The sequence below is a fragment of the Scomber scombrus genome, chromosome 12, assembly GCF_963691925.1.
Source record: "Scomber scombrus chromosome 12, fScoSco1.1, whole genome shotgun sequence".
In the NCBI taxonomy this organism is placed as follows: domain Eukaryota; kingdom Metazoa; phylum Chordata; class Actinopteri; order Scombriformes; family Scombridae; genus Scomber; species Scomber scombrus.
The window spans coordinates 21,754,979-21,781,143 of NC_084981.1; the positions used below are offsets into that span (position 1 = coordinate 21,754,979).

Consider the following 26,165-nt stretch of genomic DNA (forward strand, 5'->3'; position numbering starts at 1 on the left):
CATATTCAAAGTTACAAGGGAGTTTGAATATATTGTTCAGTTAATCATCTGTAGAGGTCTATTTTCTGAACAGCAATGGCTCTATCTATAATTCATTTATCTACCTACCTCAATGGATTGTGGCTTTAAAGAGCGTATTCACACTTCTCATGTATCATGTATCTGCTACATTAGAGAGAAGATAAAACGCCTCCACTCACATCCAATCATCATCATGGCCACAGCAAAGATTTTCTCTCCATCTGTGGTTGGGGCAATGTTTCCAAAGCCGATACTCGTCAGGCTGGTCATGGTGAAGTACAAGGAAGTGATGTAGACAGAGTCCTTGTTTGGGCCGCCCTCCCACTTCCCTGAGCCGCTGGCGTTGAAGCGGTACGGCCTGCCCACCGTCTCAGCCAGGATGTACAGCCAGCTGTCCATGCGCACAATGTTGGTTTCTTCATCGATAACCTCGTAATCACCGATGCTGTACCTGGAGTGTGAAGGGGCAGAAATAGAGAGGAAAGTAGTCTGAGAGATGAGAAGAAAAAAGCCCTCAGAATAAACATATGGGGAATCCAACCAAGGGGCATCTATCATAGTTTGAGGCTGAAACAAATGTGGAAGTACCTTAAAGTGCAGTGCCAGCGAAGACCGCTAGAAGCTGGCTTCAAAAAATCCCTGGCTCCAATTGACTCCCATTCAAAAAGTTTCAATTTCTCTTTGGAAATACTAGGTTAATAATTATTTTAAAAGAGTAATTGGGGTCTCAATCACGAAATTCAGACCCTCTATTAAGTGTGCTGGTGTTTCTTTTGGAAGATATCTCTGTTAAGAAGATCTGAAAATTTACAGCAGCTTTGATGTCTGCTGTGTGGGCGTTGAATGACAGCTGTGATGGACAGTTGGCTCATCCGCTGCTCTGCCAACAGCTCCAGGACTCGCACTTGGACTATTGTGGCAATATTTCGGTAATTTTGATGTTACTTCATTATGATACCCGTTAGTACAATTTAGCTAAAGTAGCTATCTTTAGCCCAAGTGTGCACAGTAAGATAGCAGCTCCAAACATTCATATACAGTCTATGAGTCTGACAATGCAGCAAACAATGTTTACAGTCTTTTTGTTTTCTTCCTTCTGTCTATTTTGGGATTTCTGTTGATGTGATGAACATTTCAAAAGAAATACTTTTACATCTTTTGTGCATTTCCCTTTCAATGTTCAGCATATGGTGCATTCCCCCCCCCCCCCCCCCCCCCCCTCTTTTAGACTTGTTTCATTCCTTTTTCAGAGGTAAACCTTGACAGGATTTGATGCCGTTGTTGTGAACGGACACGGCTATTAGCTGCTGTCATCTGAATTGATGCCGGTTTAACTTTCTTTTTCTTTTTTTTCCCAACTTGCTGCCACAGCTTGTCATGTAACCATGGCAACCACAGACACCACACAGAGGGGAAATCATACAGGAGCTATATTTACTGGGACCTGAGTCGCCTGGGTTTGGAGCAAAATCAGCTTCAAAGTTTAATCATAGTTATTATCATTATCAAACTGTGTGTTATTTGAAATCTTATCGACGAAAATCATATTATGTTTGATGATGAATATGTGAATATGTAAATACGATGACATGTAAAAGCTGTTATTTTGTGCAGCTGGAGATTAATAAAAATAAATAATTTGACCATAAAAGGAAATCTGCAAAGGAAAAATCGGTATATTGGTGTAAACACATTTTCCCTGTTTTTATGTATGCAGGACATTAGCCTACTGTAAGTTTTCATGTTGGCATCTGTCTGTCTGATCCATCTGTGTATGAGTGTAGACGTTCTCATAAACATAATAAATCACATGATGGAAACTTAATGCTTCCACCACACTTTGCCCCTGTAGAGTAGATGATCTGATTAGACTTTGGAGGTCCATGCTCCATAAATTTGCATTTTAATGAGGAAAAACAAATTCTCTTGGCACCACTCTGACTCTCTCTGGCTTTAAGGTACAAAAAAACATACCGTTTTAATGTGTGAAAACAAGTATGTTGACAAAAAAATAACAGCTAATGAATGCATTAATTATCTTAATCAATCACCTCATTTTAATAATTGGCTGGAGTATTAATGTATCATGGTGATGACAGAACGTAACAGTCTCATAATGTGTGTGTAATATACAGTATATGTGCTAGTGTGGTAACTCCAACTTTAAATTTCTCTGTTTTTATTCACTTTTCGACAATTTTGTGAATGAAATCCTGATTGAAATATGTGTACTGTCTGTAATAAGTTGCACTGTAAGATGTATGGCAGATGTGTGACAGATGTGGAGTTTCTCTGGTGAAATGTAATAAAAAATGAACAAAAACAAATGTCATGACTAGGAACATACCAAATGCAGGCCAGCCAATGAGCCGCCAGTCCAAAAACACACACCAGCAGGACCAGCACAGCCGCTCCGTACTCGATGTAGTGATCCAGTTTACGGGCGACCCGACCCAAACGGAGGAGGCGAACAACCTTGAGTGAACTGAAGAGACTGCTGATCCCCTAAAAGACGAATGAAAGAGGAGAGAGAGAGAGAGAGAGAAATATTTATGCAAGGCAAAAACAATCATTGATATCAGATTTTTAATAGGTTAAAATACTTGAAGTTTTACTGTCAGTTTGTAATTAAAAGAAAAAGTTAATCAATACCAAAATTGCTCTAATTCTTTATCATTGTTGATATTTATCTTATAGTCCTTTGTTTTTTTAATTTTAATTCAGTTCATAGCTAATATTCTGTTTTCCTATATTCCTCTTTCTTGCACTACCCATCTGTCTATTAATCTGTCTATCTTGTACAATACTGTCTTGACCCATGAAGGACCACAAACAACACACAGCCTTTAAGTGGTTAAATTAAGTTGTCATAAAAGGGTTAAAATAGCTCTTTAGGACTAATGTGAGAGTTAATATATTTTAATTAGGAAAAACATGTCAAGGGTTAGGGTTAAACTGTACATGTTTACTGTCTTGAAGAAGAGAGATCCTAATGAGACTACCTGTGTAAATAAAGGAATAAATAAAAAATACATCTGTTAACTGTTAACTCATTTGTAATTAATCTAATATTCAGCAGCAGACCTCGCCTTAGTGACCCAGTGTGAACATAAAGTTTGATGAAGTGATGTACTCCTGGGTTTGTTCAAGGTCTGACTTCAGATATTCAAAGTATATATTTCAACTCAAAATATGTTTTTTTTTTCATCTTGTTCCCCCAGTTGGATGTTTGAGCTTCGCTGTGCAGAATATGTGCAGAGTCTGACACTAGAAGGCTGTTTTCACATTTAGTTTCTCTGAGCTCACTGAAGATCAGAGTTCCGGTTTTCTACAATCTTGATTTGAACTGAACTGAACACTGAGAGTGGACTTTAAAGTGAAGTATTTTGATTTGGAGATTGTGACATGAAAAATATTTGCACATTCATAGAGTTTGTATTTTTAATGAGGGCGAAGGAGATTTAATGTGGTAATGAATGAGTCGTTTTTCAGTCGAATTTCTTTTTCTTTAAAGCATTTTAAAGAATTGGTATGAATGTGTATAAACTTGTAAAGTAAATGTAATACGGCAAACACAGAATATACAAACATGATGCAGTTAACATATCTGGAGTTAAATTTAAAAACATCCCTGTGCCATGTGATGAACTCTTACAACATCTAACGGTTACATGACCAGCAGCTAAATGTCTACTCAGCTTAACGGTATATTGAAAAACCCACCCAGTGATTCAAACAGATATATACAATGCCATCAGTCTTCTTTGTGACAGTCTGTGCGGGTGGTACTCTTTCTCTCTCTCTCTCTCTCTCTCTCTCTCTCTCTCTCTCTCTCTCTCTCTCTCTCTCTCTCTCTCTCTCTCTCTGTGTGTGTGTGTGTGTTTGTTGGGAGGGATATTGATTTTACTAATGTGCTGTGGTCTGCAATGCGAGTACAACTGCAGTGCTCGCTGTCACTTGATCTGATCTGATCCACCTCAGCTCCTCTACAATCACTTTACAGACCTGAGCCCCCCAACAAAATTCAATTATCAGTTAAATCATATATTTGAGTTGTGCAGCAAACTCTGCAAAATAAAATAAAGTTAACTAAAGGAATAGTTTGATATTTTGGCCATATTGGCTGTTTTGATTTTGAGTTAGATAAGAATATCGACAGCCCTCTGATGTCAGTGCCCTACTGTAAATATGGAGCTAGAGCAAGTTATTGGCTTAGTTTGAAAGACTGGAAACAGTCTGGCTAGATCAAGTTAAAAATTACACCTACTACACCTTTAAAGGTCACAAATTCAAACTTATAGCATTTTTGGGCTTGAAAAAAACAATAATTTGTGATATTGCAGGGAGGGTTTTATGCTAGCTATTTCTCTGCTAAAAGTGCTTATTTTTATTATTATTTTTAACAAATCCATTTTAAAGGCCAAAACCAACAATATATTTCCCCGTCTGTCAATATTTTTCTACTTCCCCAGCCTGTCTTAGACATTGAGCCCCTACTGAAGACGTTTCCTACTGCGGACAAAGAAGAAAAATAGACAAATATATAAATCTATACAAGTTATTTCCTCAAACAGCTGGGAGGTCTATGGTACAGAGGAGTAAGATACACAGTCAATTGTAAGTAAGATCAAATCATTGTTAATTTACTTTTTAATGGCATATTTTGACGATAAGGGGAACAAAAATGCAGAGTATCACCAGACTTCACCAATCCTTAAGAGCCCGTCTTTCCTATTAATTCACATTTTCAATGCCAGGATGACTTGGGAACACTCATCTTTAACCCTCCCTCTGTTTAGCATTTATAAGCAGTGGGTATACAGTTCATAAATGATTTATAACACACCATAATGTAGTTGTTGTTTAAAAAGTCAATGTTTTATTGATTAACTTGTGCTGTGAGCACCCATAAGAGGAGGCTGGTGTATTCAAATATCATGAATTTCATGAACTGCAATATCATAAAACACAGATGTAGTAATATAGAGAAGTATAAGTTATAATTGTTGACAAATACTACATTAATAAACGCTTTTATTAAAAAATAAAGACATTATAGTGTCTTATAATGCACTTATTAAATGTTTAAATATTGCTTATAAATGCTAAAGAGGGAATTAGAAGTTAAGTGTTGCAGATGAAGTTTTAACCCTTTCAGTGTCTTGTTGCTGCAGACATGTTTTTTGCTGACATCAGGACTGAATCAGCACTCATGCAGCTTTAATGAAGCTGTTCATTTTACAAATTGTAGAACACAATCAGATAGTTGTTAGCTCCTGGCAATGAAATGCTTAAGCGAGGATAGAAAAAAACAAAAACAAGCTGCATAATCCTTAACTCACTTCCTCTGACATTTATTTCATGCATTGATGCCTCTGCTGCTGCACTCTCATCGAGCACTACAGCTGAAACGTCGGTGCAAGAATAAATGCAAATGTGATGAGTGTGCGACTACTGTTGTTAAAGCCTGATTGAGGGCTCATGTACAATGTGTGTGCATGTGTCTATGAGCAAAATAAAAACACAAAACTGTTCATTATCATATTCTAATCAAACTGAAGCCTACTTGAGTGACAGCTCGGTGGTTCCAATTCTTCCCATCACGTCCCATGCATGAATACAGGCAGAAGAGGAAGGGAGGGGGGGCATGCAAACAGAACGGAGGGATGAAAAAGAAGAAAAACAAAAACGAGGCACAAGTAAGAGAGAAGACACTTGATCAGTAGTAAGCGATGAATAAAACACATGAGAAAATCAATATTCAATAAAGGTTCTAAATGAAAAGAAACACAACAAAACAAAAACTTTCTCAGTGTTCGTAAAGCGTGTGCAGGATGACTGAAGCATGCGTTGAAAGCTCCGTCACTTTGTGTCCCTGGAAGAGCTTTTTTGCTAAAACACTTGGTAGGCAACATGAAGCGGATCATTTTGTTGTTGTTTTGAGTTCTCAGTCATTAGAAAGTGAAATGACTCAATGACTGTGAGGCTCAGTCAGGCTCGAGGTGATGTACAGCTCTTTAAGATTGTCTAGAATAACTCTGACAGCCGCTTCTCATTAATGATCTTCCTTTCCCTATTTGGGAACCTGTTGGGGAAAGCGGCCATCATAGTTATTCATGTCAGTCGTTAAGCTCTGTAGCAGTGGCAAGATGTTTCGGTGCCGGTTTAATAACACGGGCAATTGTTTATTCGCTCTCATTTACCCTTGCCATGGATTGCCTCAAAGCAATTTGGAACAAATTGGAGTCACTGAGTTGTTGCAGAAACACACTGAGAGATGATCCTGGTAGTGGACGGTCATAGCTATGTTGCTGGCTTAAAGCCACATCCCTAACATGCTCAAAATGTGAACCGCACAGCTGAGTGTAAAGCACTGTACTGTTCAGGGCAGGACTGAAACAAACAATTATTTTCATGAACTGCTTGAATAGTCATTAAGTCTCTAAAATGTCAAAAATTGTCACAGGAAATGCTGATCACATTTTTCCAGAGCTCAAGGTGATATCCTCATATTCCCTTTAAGCAGATAGTCAGCATATAATGATATACAAGAGAGAAAGTTCTCACATTTGAGAAGTTTTAACCAGAAATGTCTGGCTTGCTTGGTAATTGATTAATCAATTATCTATTTTTTATTACATTTCTACATATCATCTCCTTACTTATTTAACAATACTACTAAAGTGCACAAACCCTAGGCCTGACTGCATAATGAGTAAAAAATCGTAAAGCTGGTGTTGATTTATCATTTTATTACTTCCATTAAATTCCCTAAAAGACAGAAAGCAACAGTTCATTCTGCTACAAGTTTTATCTGTGTAGACAAAGGCTGAAATATTTCAACTGTTGTTAAAAAAACTACCAAAGAGACACAAAAGAGCCACACCAATGCATTTGGTTATAAAGTATATCATATAATTACAGTGAATGTATCCAGTATACTGATTTTTCAGGTTCAGACATGCTCAAAGTCATGGTTTCCTGTTGCCATGACAATCACTCACTAATCCACCATCATTTAGCTACTCGCACAACCGAAGTGAAACCAGAACTTTTGGGTTCTGTCCCAAAAGTAAAAAATAATCTTTCAAAATCACATTGATATTTGTAAATACATAAATAAGTAGACGTCCAGGTTTGGACCAACGTCTCTGTCAGCAGTATGTTCTGTGATTCATTCATTTTCGGATTTTTTGTACGTTTCTTCCAAAGTGCAGAAAGACAGGAAACGCGGGGGTATGCAGTTTTTCAAAACACTGATCTTCATTTGTGGAAATAAATGCGTCGTAGATATAAATGAGAGACTTTTATGTTTTTTTTACAGAGAGGAGAATGGCATGCAACAATGGTCCCAATATTTCCCATAAGCCTTAGACGTCCTGGGTTTAAACGTCATCTTTTAACAAATGAGGCGAGTCCATCAATGACAACTGCTGCAGTGGATGCCGATTTGTCTCAGAATATAAAAAGTGAACTCGAAGAACTCGCTTCATTTTTCCAGAAAGACAAATGGAAAAAATGCTGATGAGTTACAGTGATGTGATGTCATGACTCCAGCTCTCTATAAAAGATCATATGCTGCAGGATGTCTAGTTATTATTTATAGGTGATTAAAGTAATTCATAGTTATTATATTGTAGTCATCACATATACATTTTTTTGTTTGCACAATGCATGATGGTAGTTGTCTCTCAGGTTAGTGAACACTGAAAGTTCACAATTAATACACTCATTATCTTCTCGAATAATCAACAATTAATTAATCAACAATATTTAAATTGGTTGTTTAGTCTGACTCATTGACCAAAACCTAAAAATAGTAAGTTTACAATCTTCAACCACCAAGAAAACCAGCAATTATTCAAGATTTAAGAAGCTGGAACCACAGATATTTTTGACTTAATTTAATTTCTAAATTGTTGCAGTTTAATCAACTAATCATTCGAGCAGTAATCATTTTTAGTAGACAGCATAACAAAATTGCAAACCTACTGTACAGTGGACTATACAGTGAATGCTTGCATCAGTGTGGCTCTGTAATGTGTATTTGGACAACAGTCTTCTATGGAAAGAAAGAACAAATTATATCAGGCTAAACAGACACTACTTGTTATTAAAATTAATTTATTGTTGTTTTTAAAGTTCGAATAGCACCAGCCAGCGTTATCCTTTAAATCTTTGTTTTTTGTTTCTGCTGACCCTTTTGCTCCAGACACTTGAACTTGTCAGCGTTCAGGATGCTGAAGTGTTGAAAGAGCAGAAAGGGTAAAAAATGCTTGATCTGCAAATACAACTCAGTGCTCGCTGGCCACAAACAAGCCTTTTTTGAAGCATTACCACAGTGTTTCATATTACCCTGTGGTGTATGTGCAACCAGACAGCCCCCGAGAGCCCACCAACACTGTGCTGTTAAATGCTATCACAGCATTTTACGCGACCACGCTGTCGCAATGATACACACACATCGTCAGCTGTGACACATTTAAGCACACACGAGCACGCACACAGTGAAGCATTGATATAATGAAAAGTGCCGGACCCCGAGGCTCCATTTAATAAATGTGTGTGTGAGTGTTGGAAGAAAACAAACGGGGATATCCACGAACATTTGTGTCTGGTTGGACCATAAAGATACAACTGATTTTCAGTACATAAAAATCACCAAAACATACAAAATATGATATGCCTACATGCAATATTTTAACATGTAGCCATCCTCTAACATAATTTTCGTTCCTCACTGAAATAAATGTAGATACAAGCAATGTTATATCACAGCTGAACAACACATAAATATGTTTTTCTTTCTTTGTGGTCAAGATCAACGAGAAAAAAAGAGACAGATTTACTATACACCTTCTAACACAGTCATATAGTAACATTTACTCACCTTTATAAGCAGTAGTTTCCAGTTTAAGTGAAGTTGCCGACTCAAAATGCTTGTTTGGCAAAAATAATATACCTTAGTTTGATTTACAGCACATTTTTCCCCATGATTCAGTCTTTTTGTCAGCTGCTTTAAGGTGTTAATGGTTTTAAGGCATCAGTGACACAGCAGTGCACCGAAGAGACTGTCAGTTAAATAACTTAACGCTCCCTCCACAATTAAAATGTGCCAATTATCTCAAGATCCTGTGATAGCTCTTCATCAAACACTCCTTATTTTGGCTACATAACATTTATGAATTCATAAACAAACATAATACATCAACATAAACAAACATTATGACTATGCTGTGCTTCAAACTCACTTCTTCACTGCCACTATACAGAGCAGTGAGCATAATATGATGTACAGCTCAGAGGTTATTAAACATCTTCATAGATGGAGACATTATACTTATACATATTAAACACTGTGTCAATCAACTTATCAATTATGCTTTGTTAGCATAAGGACCAATCAGTTTTTTACTTTTAAATATCAGTGGATGTCCAATATTGAATTTCTGACGCTGACACTGAAATCCTTGTATGTGAGTTTCCCATATTTTTTGGTTCCCTAAAATATGTTTTTGTTAAAGAAGTGTGAAAAATGATTGGATAAAAGTTGAAAAATAAACTTGTCAGTGCACTCTGATGGATGAAATATTTAATGGATTTCTGTCTCATCAGGCAACATATGAGCCGAAACGTTATATCTGCACCCAATTTTTCAGACTAGATCTAGTATTTACTACCTATTTTCAATGTATCACAGTTGTTTCTTAATATAAATTGTTATTTTGAGGGAGAATATGAACATCTGCGTTTCTGAATAAGACTTTTCTCCAACATGTAGTGTATGTTTGGTTAGCACACACGTTAAATACCTAAGTGCACTAAGTGCTTCTGTATTGACTGTTTTCACTTCCTTTTTGAGGGTTAATTCCCCATTAACATTGAAATTATAACTATTACTATAACCATTATTAATAAAGGAGAGTCAAGGGACCAGCATCATAATTCAGTATAAAATGCCTCCAACTAAAGTTTTTTTTTCTCATTACAATTAATTCAAGATTAAATATTTTTTCCGAGATTTAGTTTTCACCCCTAATGTACCCCTGACTAAATCCTGCCATCTTAGTTTTTGCTATGATATTTAAGTCTCACAGTCTTTTAAATGTCCTGGAACTTGCAAACTACTTAAACAGGGTGTTACAGATATAGAATGAAGCATCATTTTTATACTACTGATTTTCCACCAAAAATGTATTAAGAGACTGATTCAGGCAGACTTTTGACAGTTTAGGAGACATTTGATGTTTTCCAGAGCAGCTGCTGCGGTTTTTCATGTCAGACTAATGAAAATAGAAACCAATAACAGCCCATTAAATGGTGCATTCATCCATTCAGGTGTAGGAAAGACCAGATTACATCAAGAAAAGCAAGACTGTGAGCTGGTGGTGTAAGACAGACAAATGCTAAAAGGACTGCAAGTAATGTTATTTTCATTATAAATTATTTGTTTTCAATGTATTGATTAACCATTTAGTCTATACTATACTATACTATACCATAGTATATACTATACGGATAGTGAAAAATGTCCATCACAAGCTTCCAGAGCCCAACGTCTTTAATTCCTGGTTATGTCTGACCAACAGTCCAAAGCCCCCAAAATATATTTCTTTATTCTCATTACATAAAAGAAATATGTCTGGTATTTTTGCTTTATAAATACTTAAAACTTAAACAATTCAGTCAAATCAAAATTGTTAATTTCAATTCGTTAATTTCAGTAAAAATGCAGAAAATTATTTATGCTTGTAATAGTTTAATAACCGTTAACTAATGAGTGGTTTCTTGGTAATGATTCCCTATTTATGAAGAAACATCACTTGAAAACCATATGACTATACTGTTTATTCATTATTAACTTAACTGCAGATTGTTGTGTTGTTTAAGTCATTTATCATTTTGTCTATACAATGTCGGTAAACTATGTAAAACTATGTCACAATATGCCAGAGCCAAAAGTGACATATTCAAATAACTCTTCTTTTGTCTGACAAACAGAACAAAACATTAGACAAAGAAAAGCAGCAAATTCTCCCATTTGAGAAACTGCAACCAGCAAATCTTTGTTTTTTGTATGTAATACAATTAATTAATTTTCTTTTGACAAACTAATTGATTAATAGACTACTAACTTTATTCAGCACAATGCAACCTCAAATCTCATACCACAAACACAACCACCACACTCACCTCATCTACATTCTCGAAGGCGTTGATGACATCATAGGGCAGACAGGACAGCAGGTCGATAACAAACCAGGTCTTCAGGTAGTTCATTCGAATCAGCTTGGGGTCAGAGATGACCTCGCCAGCTGGGCCCACAAACGTGGTGTGGAAGTTTAAAACGATGTCCACTAAGAAGATGACGTCCACGATGCTGTCCACCACCAGCCACGTCACGTTGTTCTGCTTCGTCTTGAAGGAGACGTTGTAGGGCACCATGATGGCAGTGTAGAAGGTGAGGATGAGGATGACCCAGTCCCACGTGGTCTTGAAGAGGCAGTAGTGCAGGATTATGTGAGGAGGGGTTTTAGGGGTCTCCTGTTTGTACTGAGGTAGGATGTCTGAGCCGAGCTGCAGGACCTGCCAAAAAACAGCGCGTCATGAAAACTCCGATATACACGGTAGCTTGGGGCTTAAAGAGTGCCGTCCTGGTGGTGACTGAAGCTCCCCTGCTCATAAGAACAGCTGTGTAAGTCTCTCACCCTAACTGGCCTGATCTAAATGACTCTTCTGTTCACAGTTTCCAAAGTTTGTTCTCTATTATACAGTGTTTGTGTTTCCTATTAATGTTTCAGCCACAAATAAATCTGTAGAAAAACAAACCCTCACAGCAAAGTGACAATATCCAGAATGTGACATTTTTTAACCTACTCTTGCTAATCATGAATAACATCACATATATTCTCCGTACCTCAGCTAAGCGGGAGTGTTTGTGGACATTTTCTCCTTTGTGGACTGTGGGCTGCAGCTGTTGTATGACTCCTCTGCTGCTTGTAAGAGCTCGAGTAAGTCTGGCAAACTTTCCCCAACCTAAGGACAATAAAAATACAGCGTATGCACAATTTTCTGACTCACAATGAACAGTAAAAAAATTAAAAGTACAATAATTGTAAATGTACTTACTTACAAAATCTAATCTGGATACTGACATGATGTATAAGGGAGATAATTTCTTATAAAGCAAGATCTATCTCTCATTTGAAAATATATTCATTAGTTTGTGTAGATTTTTGAATTTAAAATAAAGATATTTTCTGAAAAAAGTCAAAAGTCTGGCATGGGCTTAATTGGTGCTGTGACGCCATTTAAGCCCATATCATGATTTATTTACAAATTTGTTTGTTTTTTTAAATTTGATTTCAAAGAATTGAAAACCGCAATATACTGTATGTATTTAGTAATATGTTAAATATTTTTAAAAAATAGGTAAAAACCCTCCTGAGCAAAATCTTAAAGGTTTGACTTTAGATGTAACATCCTTTATAATCATCAACATTTTTATAAGTAACTGTAGTTTAATTACACATTTTTTCTCAGTTACTGTAACAGATTACAGTTACATTTATTTTGTTATTAAATTACGTTACACCGTTACATGTAACTAGTTACTCCCCAACACTGCAGATGCAAGCTAATTTAGACAGCAGAGCTATGGAGGGACAATGTCACATCACAGCATTTCCACTTCAACAGAAACTTTTTAAGTACACATCATCACACAATCAGGTGCTATCTCCTTTCTGGTTTTAACAAATACCGTAGACCAGTTCTCCTGGTGACTCAGTTGAGGACAGTCTATACTATTATGAGCTCATGGGTGCTACTGTGTACCAGTTTTTTTGTTGGTCCGAGCTAAAGCACTTAGCTCGGACCAACAGGTCACCAGAGCACAAACTGTGTTGTTTTGGCTGTCATCAACAGTCATACAGTCCCGTAGATAATTTTAAGTGTTTGTTTGCCGATAGCAATCATGATGGGGGGCGTATTTGACTCAATGGGTACTTGCCAGAGCACATGCACAATGCACTGGGTCGAATGGTGATCGCTGGCAGACTACTGTTATCTGTGCCTCTCTCATTTGATAATCTTTGTTTGAACAGTTTTAGATCACTCTTGTTTGCCACACAATTTATAGACATTTCTGAGTGACACAATCAGAAAGAAATGTGTTTTTTTTTTCTATTTTGAACACTCTGCAGTAGAAATAACTTTCATTGGCTGCTTCGAAAATACATGATTCCTAACTAAAAGATATAAAATTAAAGAGACTCCAACCTTTGGAAGAATCGTCTTCAATAGGCTGTTTAAAGGCTGTGATGTCGCTGAATGTGCACAAAAACAGGACCACTTTTTCTTGTTCATTTCGAATGGGAGCAATCTTCACAAAAAACCAAACAGGCGTCCCTGAAAAGTATAAAAAGAACAAATTTAGCTGCATCATCAGCTTATTTTTGGAGGCGATGACACAGGGCATAAATTCATGTATATATACAGTATGTCAATTGTTCTAGACTTTTAAAAAGTTTTCCTGTAACACCTGCAAGCAGAGGAAGGTAACACCAGCGAGTGGAAACAGACACCAGCATCACATTTATCTGGGGAACGTTTCTCTGTCTGGCTCTCAACCAATTAGTAGATTTTTACAGAGGTAGAAATGATCTGGGCTGCCTTTGAACTCGACTGTATGTTACACAGGCTATGAATACATTTGCATGACAAGAGAGCGGAACTTCACATTTTTCTCTTTCCACACAGATGGCGTCGCTACTCACTGTTCTTCTTGTACATCAGTATTTCAAACGAATTCATCTCATAATTCTCGAACGTTAGCCGCACTTTTTCCGTCGTGTCCTTGTCCGTGAGCTCCCCATACATGAAGCTGGAAAACACAAAGGGAAATAAGAATTTAAATAGTTAATAGTCAGTGGCGCACTGGACGAGCATGCTCGTTTTTGCACTACAGACTGCTGACGAAGGCTTGAATATGTGTATATCTTTTTGTGTTTTGTTGTATATCCTCATTAGATTGTGATTTTTTGTTCTCATCTTCTTCTTGCTTTGACACCATCTTTTTGTGTCACCATATTGAACTTCAATATGATCTCTTATCTATGGTTTCCCCCTAAGTATAACATATATTACTTAAAAAAATCAAAGTGATATTATTTATAAAGACTTATACATAGCTGAGCAGATGACAGCTAGTACTTAGACACCTCCATAGAGGTACAGAAATAGGCAGCATCAAATATAGAGTAAAAGTAGATTAAAACTCACTGAAATGTATCCTGAGAGCATAAAAAAGATAAATGCTGCGTAACGTCTAATTGGCCAAATGCAAAGTGCCTCCTGAAGATGGGTCAAGCAAGCATGAACACATTTAACCACGCTGCAAACATTCATCTCACTTTGCTTGTTACTGCCACCCTCAGCAGCAGCCTGTTCCAGCATGATCTAAATATAACTCAGAGTTTGTTATGAAATACAAAAGGAAGGCTAAATTTAATGAGACTACATTCTGACGCTGCAGAGACTTTTCAGACCAGTGCTTGATGTAATATCACTGATGAATGTCCTCTCTCACTGAGCCGGGAGGAATGTGACTTTCTTCAAAGAAAATACTTTAATGACTCTCGTGTCATGCATAAAAATTCCCACAGGTTTGTCTTTGTATGTTTACAGGAGCCAGTATAGAAAAAAAACATATACATAATTGAAAAGACACAGAACACACCAAGAGCAGTTCAGATGGAAATCTTTGATCAACACATCAACAACAAAAGAGAGACAGATATTTGACTTAAACACTCTGGGGAAATGAGTATACACTTTACGTTTGAGTTGTCTTCTAAAACATCAAACATCTGACCTCTGTGAATATTTTATGGCCTCATAATCGGGGCAAGTGGCTGATCCAGCATAAAATGAATCAAATACTGTTGGAAAACAAAACAGTGTTGGAATAATGTAAAAAAGTGGAAAGATCAGATGATTAACTAATTGGAAAATGTACTATATGAAGAATAATCAGAGGGGGTAATATTACTATTAATACTAAAACTACTTTACAAAGGGGTTTCCTGATAGCTGATTTAAGCACATACCATATAACCACAACATACAGGGTTCAAATTTAACTTTAGATCTTTGCTGCATGGCTGTTGGCCTCTGTGCTGTCATATCTAATAAAAATGGCAACAGTAAAAAAACAAAAACACGACTTATCCAGAACCAACGAAGCCACTGTCCACCATCAAATTAAAGTCTATAAAAATCTAGTAATTTGGTCATAAACTAAAGTATTGGAAATTTCATTTTGACCTGATAGTCCAAAATAACAAATTGAAACAAGAGCAAGGCTCCAATATATAGAAACTAAAGAATAAATCAATGAAATAAAGTATATAAAGGATGTCAGTATATAACTATAGGTAGATACAGCATTTTAATCAATAAATCAATTTGCTTCTTAAGGTTAGATAAATATCTCAAATTCATAATTGTGGCATAAATCATGAATGTTGGTCAAAATACAACAAATTAAGACTTAGCTTGTTGTTTCAGGTTAACTGATGTTGTTACATCATTTGTCAGAGCTGTGACCAGGCAGGCTACTGTAAATATTGACAAGCGTATTTTTTTAGTTCCCCAAAATCTTGTTGCTTCTTTGTTGTTTTTACTTTTTCTCTTGAGGACGCTACGTGATTATTATTTACTATATTAATTACAATGTTATGCTTCCTCTGAGGCTTTTATGTTGACCTTACACTAATGACATGCTGTTTTTTCCTGGCATAAGGATAAAGCAGCTTAAACTTAAAGCAGCTGCGATTGAGACAGTCAATTAACTTAGTAGGCTGGTTTTCCATAGCCTTGCTAGCTTGTCTAATTGTGCTGTAACAGGTAAATTATTGTAATTGTGTCAAAATGCCACTGAAATTCACTGAAATGTATGGTATCATTTGCACTTAAAACTAGTATCATAACAACTATTTATGTGTAAATAAAAAGATGGTCTCTCAAATGCAGTCAGAACACTTTAGGCCTGTGTTCCCTCCTCTTATAAACACAGGACTTCACTCCTTCTAGCAAACTAAAAATAAACCTGAAACCAATTGCCTGTTCAATATTTGTATTGGCAAGTGTTCTGAAGCTTATGTTTGGGGACCCGAGGGTGTAAATCAGTAATAGCCACAGTGCTGGCTGAGACAAACACCATCTCCCACAGCAGATGAAATCTCCCACGGCTTTCAAATCTGGCAGCTCCAACTGTTTCAGTGTGATCCTATTAATGTAGCGGTTACTGACAGGCACAATCAACACCACACAGGGCTAGAAGTGGTTTACTCAGATAGGAATACTACTCAATTTAAGGATTATTTTCATTCCTTTTATAGTATGTGAACAGATTTGGAGAGAGCACCCTGGGGACACTGCGGTCTCACTGTTGCAGTCAGTGTTGTGTGATGTGAAACCAGTTTCAGCTCTTACAAACTGATTACATCACAGATTTGTGTCTGATTTTTCTGGCTTTGTAATAGAAACAAAATTAATGGACTGTCCTAAATTATGGGGGTATCTTATTATATTCACCTCAACAAAACAGAACATACAATGATTGTAACTTATTCTGCAGAGATGCTGGTGCTGAGAGGAACTGTAGTCAATCCTAGGACTCCAGGGTCCCCTCACAGTTAAGTCCCCTACATATAAAAGCAAGCCCCCGAGGACTAGACACCAGAGCTCCTCATGCTGTCATGCAGCCCAGCAACCCTGGGGAGAAACCTCAGTTTGTTTGGCCCCTTGTATCTACACTTTTATCACTTAGGTCATTCCTCAAAGCTCATTACCGTATTTGAGGTTTGAAATAAAGATCTATAAATCGAAAGCGTGCAGCTCGGCTCTTCCTTAACCACAACAAGCTGATTCATTGACCACATTACTGCAGCTGCAGAAACGAATCTCACCATTTGACTGAAAATAAATACCTAACATGTTTTTAAAAAAAAATGCAATAACACCTAATAAAGAATTGTGCAAATGAATCAAAAGTCAAGACAATGCTCATGGGCAACGGTGGCATGTAAATACTGTACACCTTGTGAGATTAGGTTATGATGTTTCCTGTGAAATGGCAAGTCTCCAAAGAAAGCACAAAACCAAAAACATGGGCACAAACACCAGCAAGGAGATGGAACCTAATTATCTACATCTACTTAAATAAGTCTTTAAATATTACCCCGAAAGAAAAATGTCCCTCCTGGTGATAGAAGGTGATAATACAAATATACACAAATGCAGCAGATGCATATATAAAAAAGGGGCCTTTAAAAAAAAAAAAAAAAAAAAAAAATGCTCATACACATCTGCACATCTACAAAATGAACTGACTATATTATATTTGTAGAAAAGTTAATATCAAGCTACTACAAACCTCCTGACTATAACCGAAAGCAACAGTGAAAAACTGGCACTCATATCCACTCCATCTATCTATCTATGTATCTATCTATGTATCTATCTATCTATCTATCTATCTATCTATCTATCTATCTATCTATCTATCTATCTATCTATCTATCTATCTATCTATCTATCTATCTATCTATCTATCTATCTATCTATCGATCATTCGATCATTCGATCTATCTATCTATCTATCTATCTATCTATCTATCTATCTATCTATCTATCTATCTATCTATCTATCTATCTATCTATCTATCTATCCAATACTGTATATGTCAGAGACTTTAGCCAAAATAATAATCATAGATTGTTATATCTTAAAAAATTGTTTGTTATATGCTTGAGGACAACAACAAAAAAGCTTTTTACAATTTAGTGTTAAATCAGTAGTAGTTTGTATTCTTACGACACAGATACACTCGCCTACCTGCAGGTGCTGCTTTTCTGCATCACCTCGGCTCTGTGGTAGCCCGACAACTTGCAGAAACCGTCATTGCTGTAGACGATGGGCCAGTCCACAATCTGAGCGTTTCCCAGGACAAAGTTTGTATCTGTTTGAAATCACACGGGAAAGAAAAAGAAAAAGGGGGGCAAATACTTGAGGGGTTACAGTATTTTTCTAAGACGGACACATTATAGAAACACAAACTATGGTTTGGGTAGAGAAGAGGTTGAAGCAAACTGCATTTCATCTAAATCAAAGTCAAGGGTTAAGGGGACTTGCAAAGGAAAAATCTTGCAAAAGGTAACATTTATTTAAAATATGATAGGACACAATGTTAGGCCATAAATGTTTTGTAGGGTGCTGTATGAAAGAGTTTCTTGAAACTTAACTCTTAATTATCTGTGTTTTAACATTTTTTTATTGTAAAGCGAGTATTGATGCTGAGAGAAACTGAAAAATGGCTCCATCAAATATTAGTGTAAGTGGACAAGAAGAGCGCACATGCTGATACTTCATCTATTCTCGACACAAATTTGTGTCGTTGTTGGAAAGGGAGAACATTTAGGATTAAAGTGCTTCAGGAGTCATTTTAAATGTAAGGTTGCAATGAATGACTTATTTAGTGATGGAGGTTATTCCCTCACCACAGCTTTTTAGGACTTTATGTTTGATTTAAGTATTTTTGAAACACATTTCTTGCTTAAAAACATATCTTTGTCTCACAATGTTTCTCCAGCCATTAAAAAGATTGACTAACTGTTGCTTTAAGAGCTGCTAACACACTTAAATGTGTTTCATTACTGTACATGATGGTCCATTACACACTACACACAGGGCACATCTTCACTAAAACAAATGTCAGTCTGGGACAAACTCTTTTTTTCCTGTAGTTCAGTCTTAAATTATCTACTACTAATCCAAACACTAATAAATATACATTAAAATACATTAATTTTGGCACATATACAGTATATTGTTTACAACAATGGCTTGTGTTGCTGTTTGTGTGTGTTGCTTATGTGGAGAATGCAGTAAAAAGCCTGAATGTTGTTTCCCAGGTGCTCCTAACCTACATTATTGTGTGAAATGATCCTTGTGTGTAAATGCAGTCTACAAATATTAGTGACTGTTGTCATCGATTTTTAAATGTCATGGAAAACAGTGAGTAAATAAATTCTCATATTTTGCATCTTCAAATGTTAGTGAGGCCTTCAAGCTAAACTCATTCATAGTTTAAATGTTAATAAACCCAAATACTCATAGTTGCATGTGCATGTTTAATGGCCTATTATGCTTACGTCCTATTTTTTTTTTTTACCTGTCAGCGATTTTATAATTAGCATAGTGTTGCATTACTTAAACTGTAAATGGTCCTTATGTCTTGTGACATGAAAGTAAATGATAACTCTGCCGTTTTACATTTTGCCTGCTGGTTTTCTGAAGTATAAAACATGTAATTTATTGGGCTGTGCAGAATTTGTGATAGAAAAATGTACAACATTTAACTTGGACTTAAATTAAAATGACTACATTAATTAAGTTTGTTTCAAATATTTGACAAAATCATTTAAAAGGCAGGGACATAAGTTCAGATTGATGAACCATCAATTGTTGCCTTGTAAGAAATAAGAACATTTAAACATAAACATTTAATTGTTACTTAATGACAAGTATGCAAGACTACATTGAACAATTAGGCATGATTATTAATGTGCACATATGCATGTTGCAGTTTATTATTTTATATCACGCATTCATTAAAATGGTTGGTTTACCAGGTGGCAATGGCACAAAAGAAAAATAAGAATAATTGAAGTTTTGCTCTGTAGCTTGGATCAATAATTAAAATATTACAAAAGTGGTGATGTTTATGGATTATTTCTGACGGAGTAAAACAATGTGATATGCAGCCACATAATTTAAGAAAAAGGCAAAAAAAAGGGGAAAAGATGTAATAGTTTTCATTGGGAGAAGAGAAGTAATGATGATTGGGGGTTACAATCTCACAAAGTACAGAATCATAAAGCAAAACACCCTGAGAGGGAAACAGACTACAACAATGTGACGACACAGGGGTGAAGGAGCAGGAGAAGGAATCGAACACTGGGCATAAAACACATAGTCATTTTTACATTATGTAACACACACACACACACACACACACAAATAAATAAAAAAAACTGCATTCCTTTGATCAAATCAAAATCACGCACATTGAAATGACATCTAAAAGCATGAGGACACTGACAGAATATGAGGCTCGAGACGTTCCATGCCAACGTGTTATTTTACAATGATCACATGAATGTTCATCTTGTGAGTAAAGGAGCGTAAGTCCAAAGCTCTGTAATTTTTATTAGCCCTGGATTTGTTAATTTATTGCTGTGTTGCAGCAAATTTTCACCAACATTTAAAAAAATATTAAACATGTCTAGTGCATACGTGCTTTGTAAATTAACAACATTTGGTATAGAACATTTAGTGGTACATTACAAAGAGAGGGAAACTGTAAAGAAAACATGAGCAGCACGCCAAACTAAACCTTATTGTACCTGTCTGTCTATGTGACAGTGTCCAAACTGAAAATGTTGAAAAGAAAACAAGTGTTAACAGATTACAGTGAGAAACATCTGTTCAATGTCAGACAAAAAAAGAAAAAAAAGAAAAGATGGAGCATGCCAACAAAAAGAGAAATACACGTGGTTACAACACTGCCGTGAACCCAGCAGCGCTCTATGATGCTTTGGCCTGAATGGACGCTACACACTAAAAACATGATCATTTGTTTAAAGAAATCTGTAAAGCAACTAAAACTTGATTTATCAAGACCTCAGGCTGATGGCTGAGCCCATATTTAAAGTTGCTATGCTTCAAGTTCAATGGTTTAAATCCCCAGACTGGTAGCACATTTGTACAGGAAATTATGACATTTAAAGCAGCTATAAACACTATTTTTTATATAAACAATCTGTCAAATAACATTGTCAGAGAATTAACAGCAACTCTGCAGCTCCCATTTAGCATTTAGCATTTAGCAGCTCAAGGGAAGTTGATGGAGACCAAAAACACAGCTAAAGGAGAGTTAATATCGAACTTAAATTCAGATGGACAGAAACATGACTCCAAATAAATGATAACGTTGTTCTGTAACTGCTGGAAGTGTAAAGAAACAACTGTTTGCTAACAAGTTCAACATATTAACTGAAATGATGGAGATATTTCAGCGTTGTGTTCACAGCTCATTCCTGCTGGCCCCAAATGGCCAAAAAATCAGTGAGTGCAAGTTTCAGTATTACAGAAACAGTCATTTTACAGTAGATGTATGCTTATGCTTTAATTAAAGCTGCATTGATGCATTTCTGGCCAATGGGTAGCAGATAAACTCTTAAAAGAGACAGCTCTTCATCTGAAGTTCGTAGCTATTCAGTTGCTTACACTTACACATCCAGCAGACTAGAAGCAACATTATCTTTCATTTGAAGTTGAGTTTCTGTCCAACTGAGGACTGAACGCCCACTCTTCACTCTACTTTTAGATGTTTGTGGTCTCCATCAACTCCTGAGGGAGCTATCTGGCTATTTAGCTGTTAAATGCTCTAGCTAGTTGCTAATTGTGTCAACTATCTGCTGCTGATTGGGTAGCATACAGTACGTTTATCAGAGTGTGTTTGCCCAAAGCAGCTGCATACTGTACTACTGCTAGAAATTGTTTTGATGAGAGCAAAGAGACTGAGCTAAAACAGTAACTGTGTTGTAAAACTGAAATAATGAGCTAAATTAAGGTAAACAGCTCCAAAGAGCTGCAAAGTTCAAAGTACAGAATACAAGCTAATTTAGTCATTTGATTTAATATGAAAACTACTGATTAATGTGGCTTTAACAGACGGCTTCAATTAAGATGACAACTGCCTATAAACATTTTGCATGGCAGACATTTTGTCCCGTTACAGAAAAGCACAGGTGTGATTAAAAACATTAATGATGGCTTTATTCAGTGTATGAAAAGCTCTGTGACAATATGCAGGTGGAGTTATGTATTTATTCCCAGGTTTATGTACTCTCAAAACATAGTAGGCCTCTGTCACCCACTGAATCTGAGTAGCTGTCATAACATCACCACACAAATAATCAATAATAATCTTCTTTAAGAAGATAAAAAAGAGAGGTGTCACTGAAAATCATTTCCTTGCTAACAGTGAGTCTAAGAGCACTTGTGCCTTTTTAAATTGGTTTTTGATTAGGAGTGATATAAGAACTGCATGTTTTGGGGTTTTTTCCTCACAGAATAAGGACTTCATGTTGTCATAAGTGTTCATTTACTGCCTTTTTTTGAAAATAAGCTACATTTCTTGTCTTATTGTGCATTCTTGCTTACTGGTGTTGTTTACTGGTGTTGTGTCTGGAAATCTTATTTAGTACATAGTGCACTATATTTACTGTCTGCTATTTTGAGTGCCCAAACCATGTCCTCTACATATTTCCCTCAAAGCAACGAAACAACAAAACGCCCATATGTGCAAAACTTTCTGCTAACAATGATGCACACCATGCTTCAGTTATCTGATTGTATAACCAACATTTCAACCTCACTTTCTCAGAGCAGGTTTTATGGATGCAAACATTACAGTCGTGTCACGCTGCACCTGTCAGTGATGACGCAAAACGATGATGACCAGAAAGTGCCCGAAAATGTCAATTTACAGCTCACTGTTGAGTTAACTACTGAGTGTCTGGATGAGTGAGGGAGGGAGTGATTTCGGACACTCAAATGTCACAGCTCCATCATTAATGTATATCACTTACACCTGTGCATTTCCTGCTTTAACGAGTGCTGAGAAAAAGATCTACAGCGCAGCTTTAAAGAAAATCTTGAACATTGTCATCATAATGTTGCAGAGATTCATACTAAATACAATGAATGATTGAGAGACCCAAGTTACATGAAAGGAAAAGCATACTGTTTGTGAACCTCCGCCCACCACTGAGTCTCTCACATGTCACTCTACTGTTTCCACAGCGGCACCCTGCAAATTAGAGTCTCGGCTCTTTTGTTTTCTAGTTTAGGAGAGATTTAGTGCTAATTAATCCACAGACCGCCCAAGGTCATAAGAAAAACATATGTACGTGCTTCTTTTTTTTTAAAGGGTGGATTTCTTTTGAAAAAAAATCATTATATACCTTAAGGATGCAGATATTACAGCTTTCATCTGATGCATTCACCTTTTCTGAACAAGTTGTTCCCTTCTGTCATAACACATCTTAAAGTAGATATGTGCAACAAGGGCCGACTGACATGAAACATACACAGACACTTGTGTTATTTTAACACACTTCTGAGGATACTGGCCATAGTTAATACATTCAATAAACCCCAAAATGTATATTAACCAAACCCTATTAAAAAAAAAGATGATCATAGCTCAAGCTGTTTTCAAATTTCAACTACACCAAACTAATCCAACTCCAATTATCTGGTGTATCCAATATTGCCTGCAAATGTGGCTTGAGACAGACACACACATCTCTGCTGGTTTTGTTTCACAGCTAGCTGTCCAGTGTCATAACTCTCCAGTCTGTCCTGTCAGTTCCTATTGGATCTAATAATACAGACAGAACCAAAGGACTGGTGACACCCAAGTCCAAAAATACTGCAGCACTGCCATCAGAGTTTAGAAGTTTTAGCTTTGGAGTGTGATTGTCTTCACATCTGGACCACATACTGTGCATGAACTGGCACAAAAAAAAAATTAAACCCATTTGTCTCAGTAAGAGAACAAGATGGTATTTTTGTGACAAATGAACAGATAAGAAGAGAAGAGAAATCATTTGTTTGAGGAGTTGATAACTGCTGCTGATTTTGCCTGGTAAGATATTTAAAATGTTTTGGTAACAGAGGTCTGGGATATGTGCTGCCAGCTTTAAAACTAAGGCTACAAGAAAGCTGAAAAGGATTCAACCATTTAAATCCATTTCACCATAATACATCTAAACCCTTTCTGCTGGGATGCTCATTTGGTTGGTATTCCTGAATCAGAGTACTAAGCAAAGTTTACACTGCTGTTATTTTTCACAAAAAACAATAATGCATTGCAGCAGTCTTAATTGGATGTAGCTTGAGGTTTGGTTGGACAAGTACAACCTCCCATCCAATACATACTCAGATCCCTTTTGGTTCATATTAGACATTAAATGCTCTTCAAAGGCTAATTGCCTCACTCCACCGAAAGCCTAACAGTTTAATTTCAAACCAGTCAGTCACTTAAAGGGCAAGTGTGTTGAATAACAACAATGGGAGATCATCACTACTGATCCCTGAAACAAATATGCATCTTTAGTTAGTATATTTGCACTGTACTTGCAATCACATGATAGAAATCCCAAACATCCATACCAGACAAGACATTTCTGCTCATATGACATTTTCCAATAACGACTTCCTTATGTAATTTTATACTATGCTGTCATTTTCTTTATCCATACTCTCCTACAGTTAAACAGCAGCTTTGGCAGATAATGCAACCATTGTTACACTAATTAAAATAATTGAATTGAACGTTGATCGTCACATTTTTTAACACTGCAGTAGTTTTTTTTCTCTTCTTGCTACGCAGCTCAATGCAAACATTAACTTTTAAACTCGAATAGTATTAAAGTGACGGTTCATTAATCAACCTCCTTCATTTTCTTCATTTCATCTGTTCCAATTAGTTGATTGGCTCTGCTAGACATTTAAACAATTAATCAGTCTTAATTGTTTCTTAGCTAATTTACATGTTTTACATCGTTAAAGCTCAATGCGCAGAATTAATCTTCATCCTTACCGTTTGACCGTCTGACAATATTCTCCAAAAAAGTATTCTGAGGGGCCACAAGTCCCCTGCGACCTCCCGCCATCCTGCCTCTTCACTCAGTCGTCTGCAGGTGAATCTTTACTCCTCAGTCTGCCGTTTCCCTTCATGGTCTCTGCGGCTCTGAGACGCTGCAGGGTCTCTAAGAGAGGAGCTGTCTGTCTGGTGTGGTCAGTAGCTTCACCTCCTCAACCCGGTGCGGTGCGCTGCGTTGGTGCCTCTTTACGCACCTCATCATCCAGGAGGAGAAAACGACGGCTGGAAGAGGAGAAGGAGGGGCCGACTCTGGTCCTCCAATCAGAAGCAGGACCTCGAGCTCCATCTGCTGCACAAAACTATGTGTGCTTCTTTCCCCTCAGCAAACTCCAGAGGTGGAAAAGTATCTGAGTACATTTACTCAAGTGATGTACTGAAGTGAAATTTCATTTTCTGTTACTCCTCTACATTTTAGAAGGAAATATTATACTTTTTACTCCACTAGACTTATTTGACAGATACTATTGGTTACATTACAGATTAAGATTTTTAAAAATTATAAGCACAACTTTTATTTCATGTCTTTCAAAAGAGTTTTTAAAGTCTCACAAGAGAGATATTTCCCCTCTTAACGTCTCTATAGGTTCATCTAGATTCATATTTGAAGCTCAAGTGGGTCCAGTTATCCAATATTTCACAAAAATACAAAGATTGCATTTAGATTTAATATAATTTTGCATAGAAGAACATGTTTTTTCTTCTTTATACTTAAATATTTAAAAATGTAATCCAAAGCCTACAATCAGTTTACAACATTGTTACAGATTTAACTACCAAGTACTGTATGAAGCATTATGTAATTTAATAATATATAACACTTTGACAGGTGCCAATATGCATATATAGTATTTTTACTTTTTAGCTGATAATATTCTTGTACTCACTTAAGTACATTTTCAAATGCAGAACTTAAACTTGTAAAATGGTTTAATTTTTATTGGATTTAATTTTTTAGAGGGTCTTATGATAGGATGTAGTATTACTGTAAAGAGTGTAAATTTGTGATTTGTGATACTGAACTATACAAATAAAGTCTAAATAGATCTAAATACTTCGTCCACCACTGACAAAACCATAAGTCTGGTTAAGTGTGGCTCTCTCTGATGTTTATACGGATATTTCAGTACTTTTTATTACTTTTATATCTACCACTTGTACTAATACTAACAACCTTCTACTATCTGTACAGTATAACAATGGTACTGTAGCTATAATTATTGGATTTTTTGGTGATATTCTGTTGTGGACAGAACAGAACTGATACTGTGTGAAGGGATAGAAACTAAATGTTCAATATTATAATTCACCCAAATTAATCTTATAACTGAATCTGAACTGAAC

At 36.4% G+C, this 26,165-nt stretch overlaps 1 protein-coding gene across 1 annotated transcript in view; it reads right to left on the reverse strand.

Annotated features, from left to right (window-relative positions):
* The window catches only part of kcnh1a (potassium voltage-gated channel, subfamily H (eag-related), member 1a), a 41,979-nt gene extending 17,145 nt beyond the window's left edge, over window positions 1–24,834 (reverse strand). The window contains exons 1-8 of the mRNA XM_062430104.1: window positions 24,762–24,834; window positions 17,924–18,047; window positions 13,800–13,906; window positions 13,303–13,431; window positions 11,939–12,057; window positions 11,215–11,607; window positions 2,369–2,526; window positions 201–472 (exon numbers count right to left, since the gene is read on the reverse strand). Coding sequence (XP_062286088.1) covers window positions 201–472; window positions 2,369–2,526; window positions 11,215–11,607; window positions 11,939–12,057; window positions 13,303–13,431; window positions 13,800–13,906; window positions 17,924–18,047; window positions 24,762–24,834 — 1,375 coding nt within the window. The remainder of the gene's footprint in view (window positions 1–200; window positions 473–2,368; window positions 2,527–11,214; window positions 11,608–11,938; window positions 12,058–13,302; window positions 13,432–13,799; window positions 13,907–17,923; window positions 18,048–24,761) is intronic.
* Window positions 24,835–26,165: the final 1,331 nt, after the last annotated feature.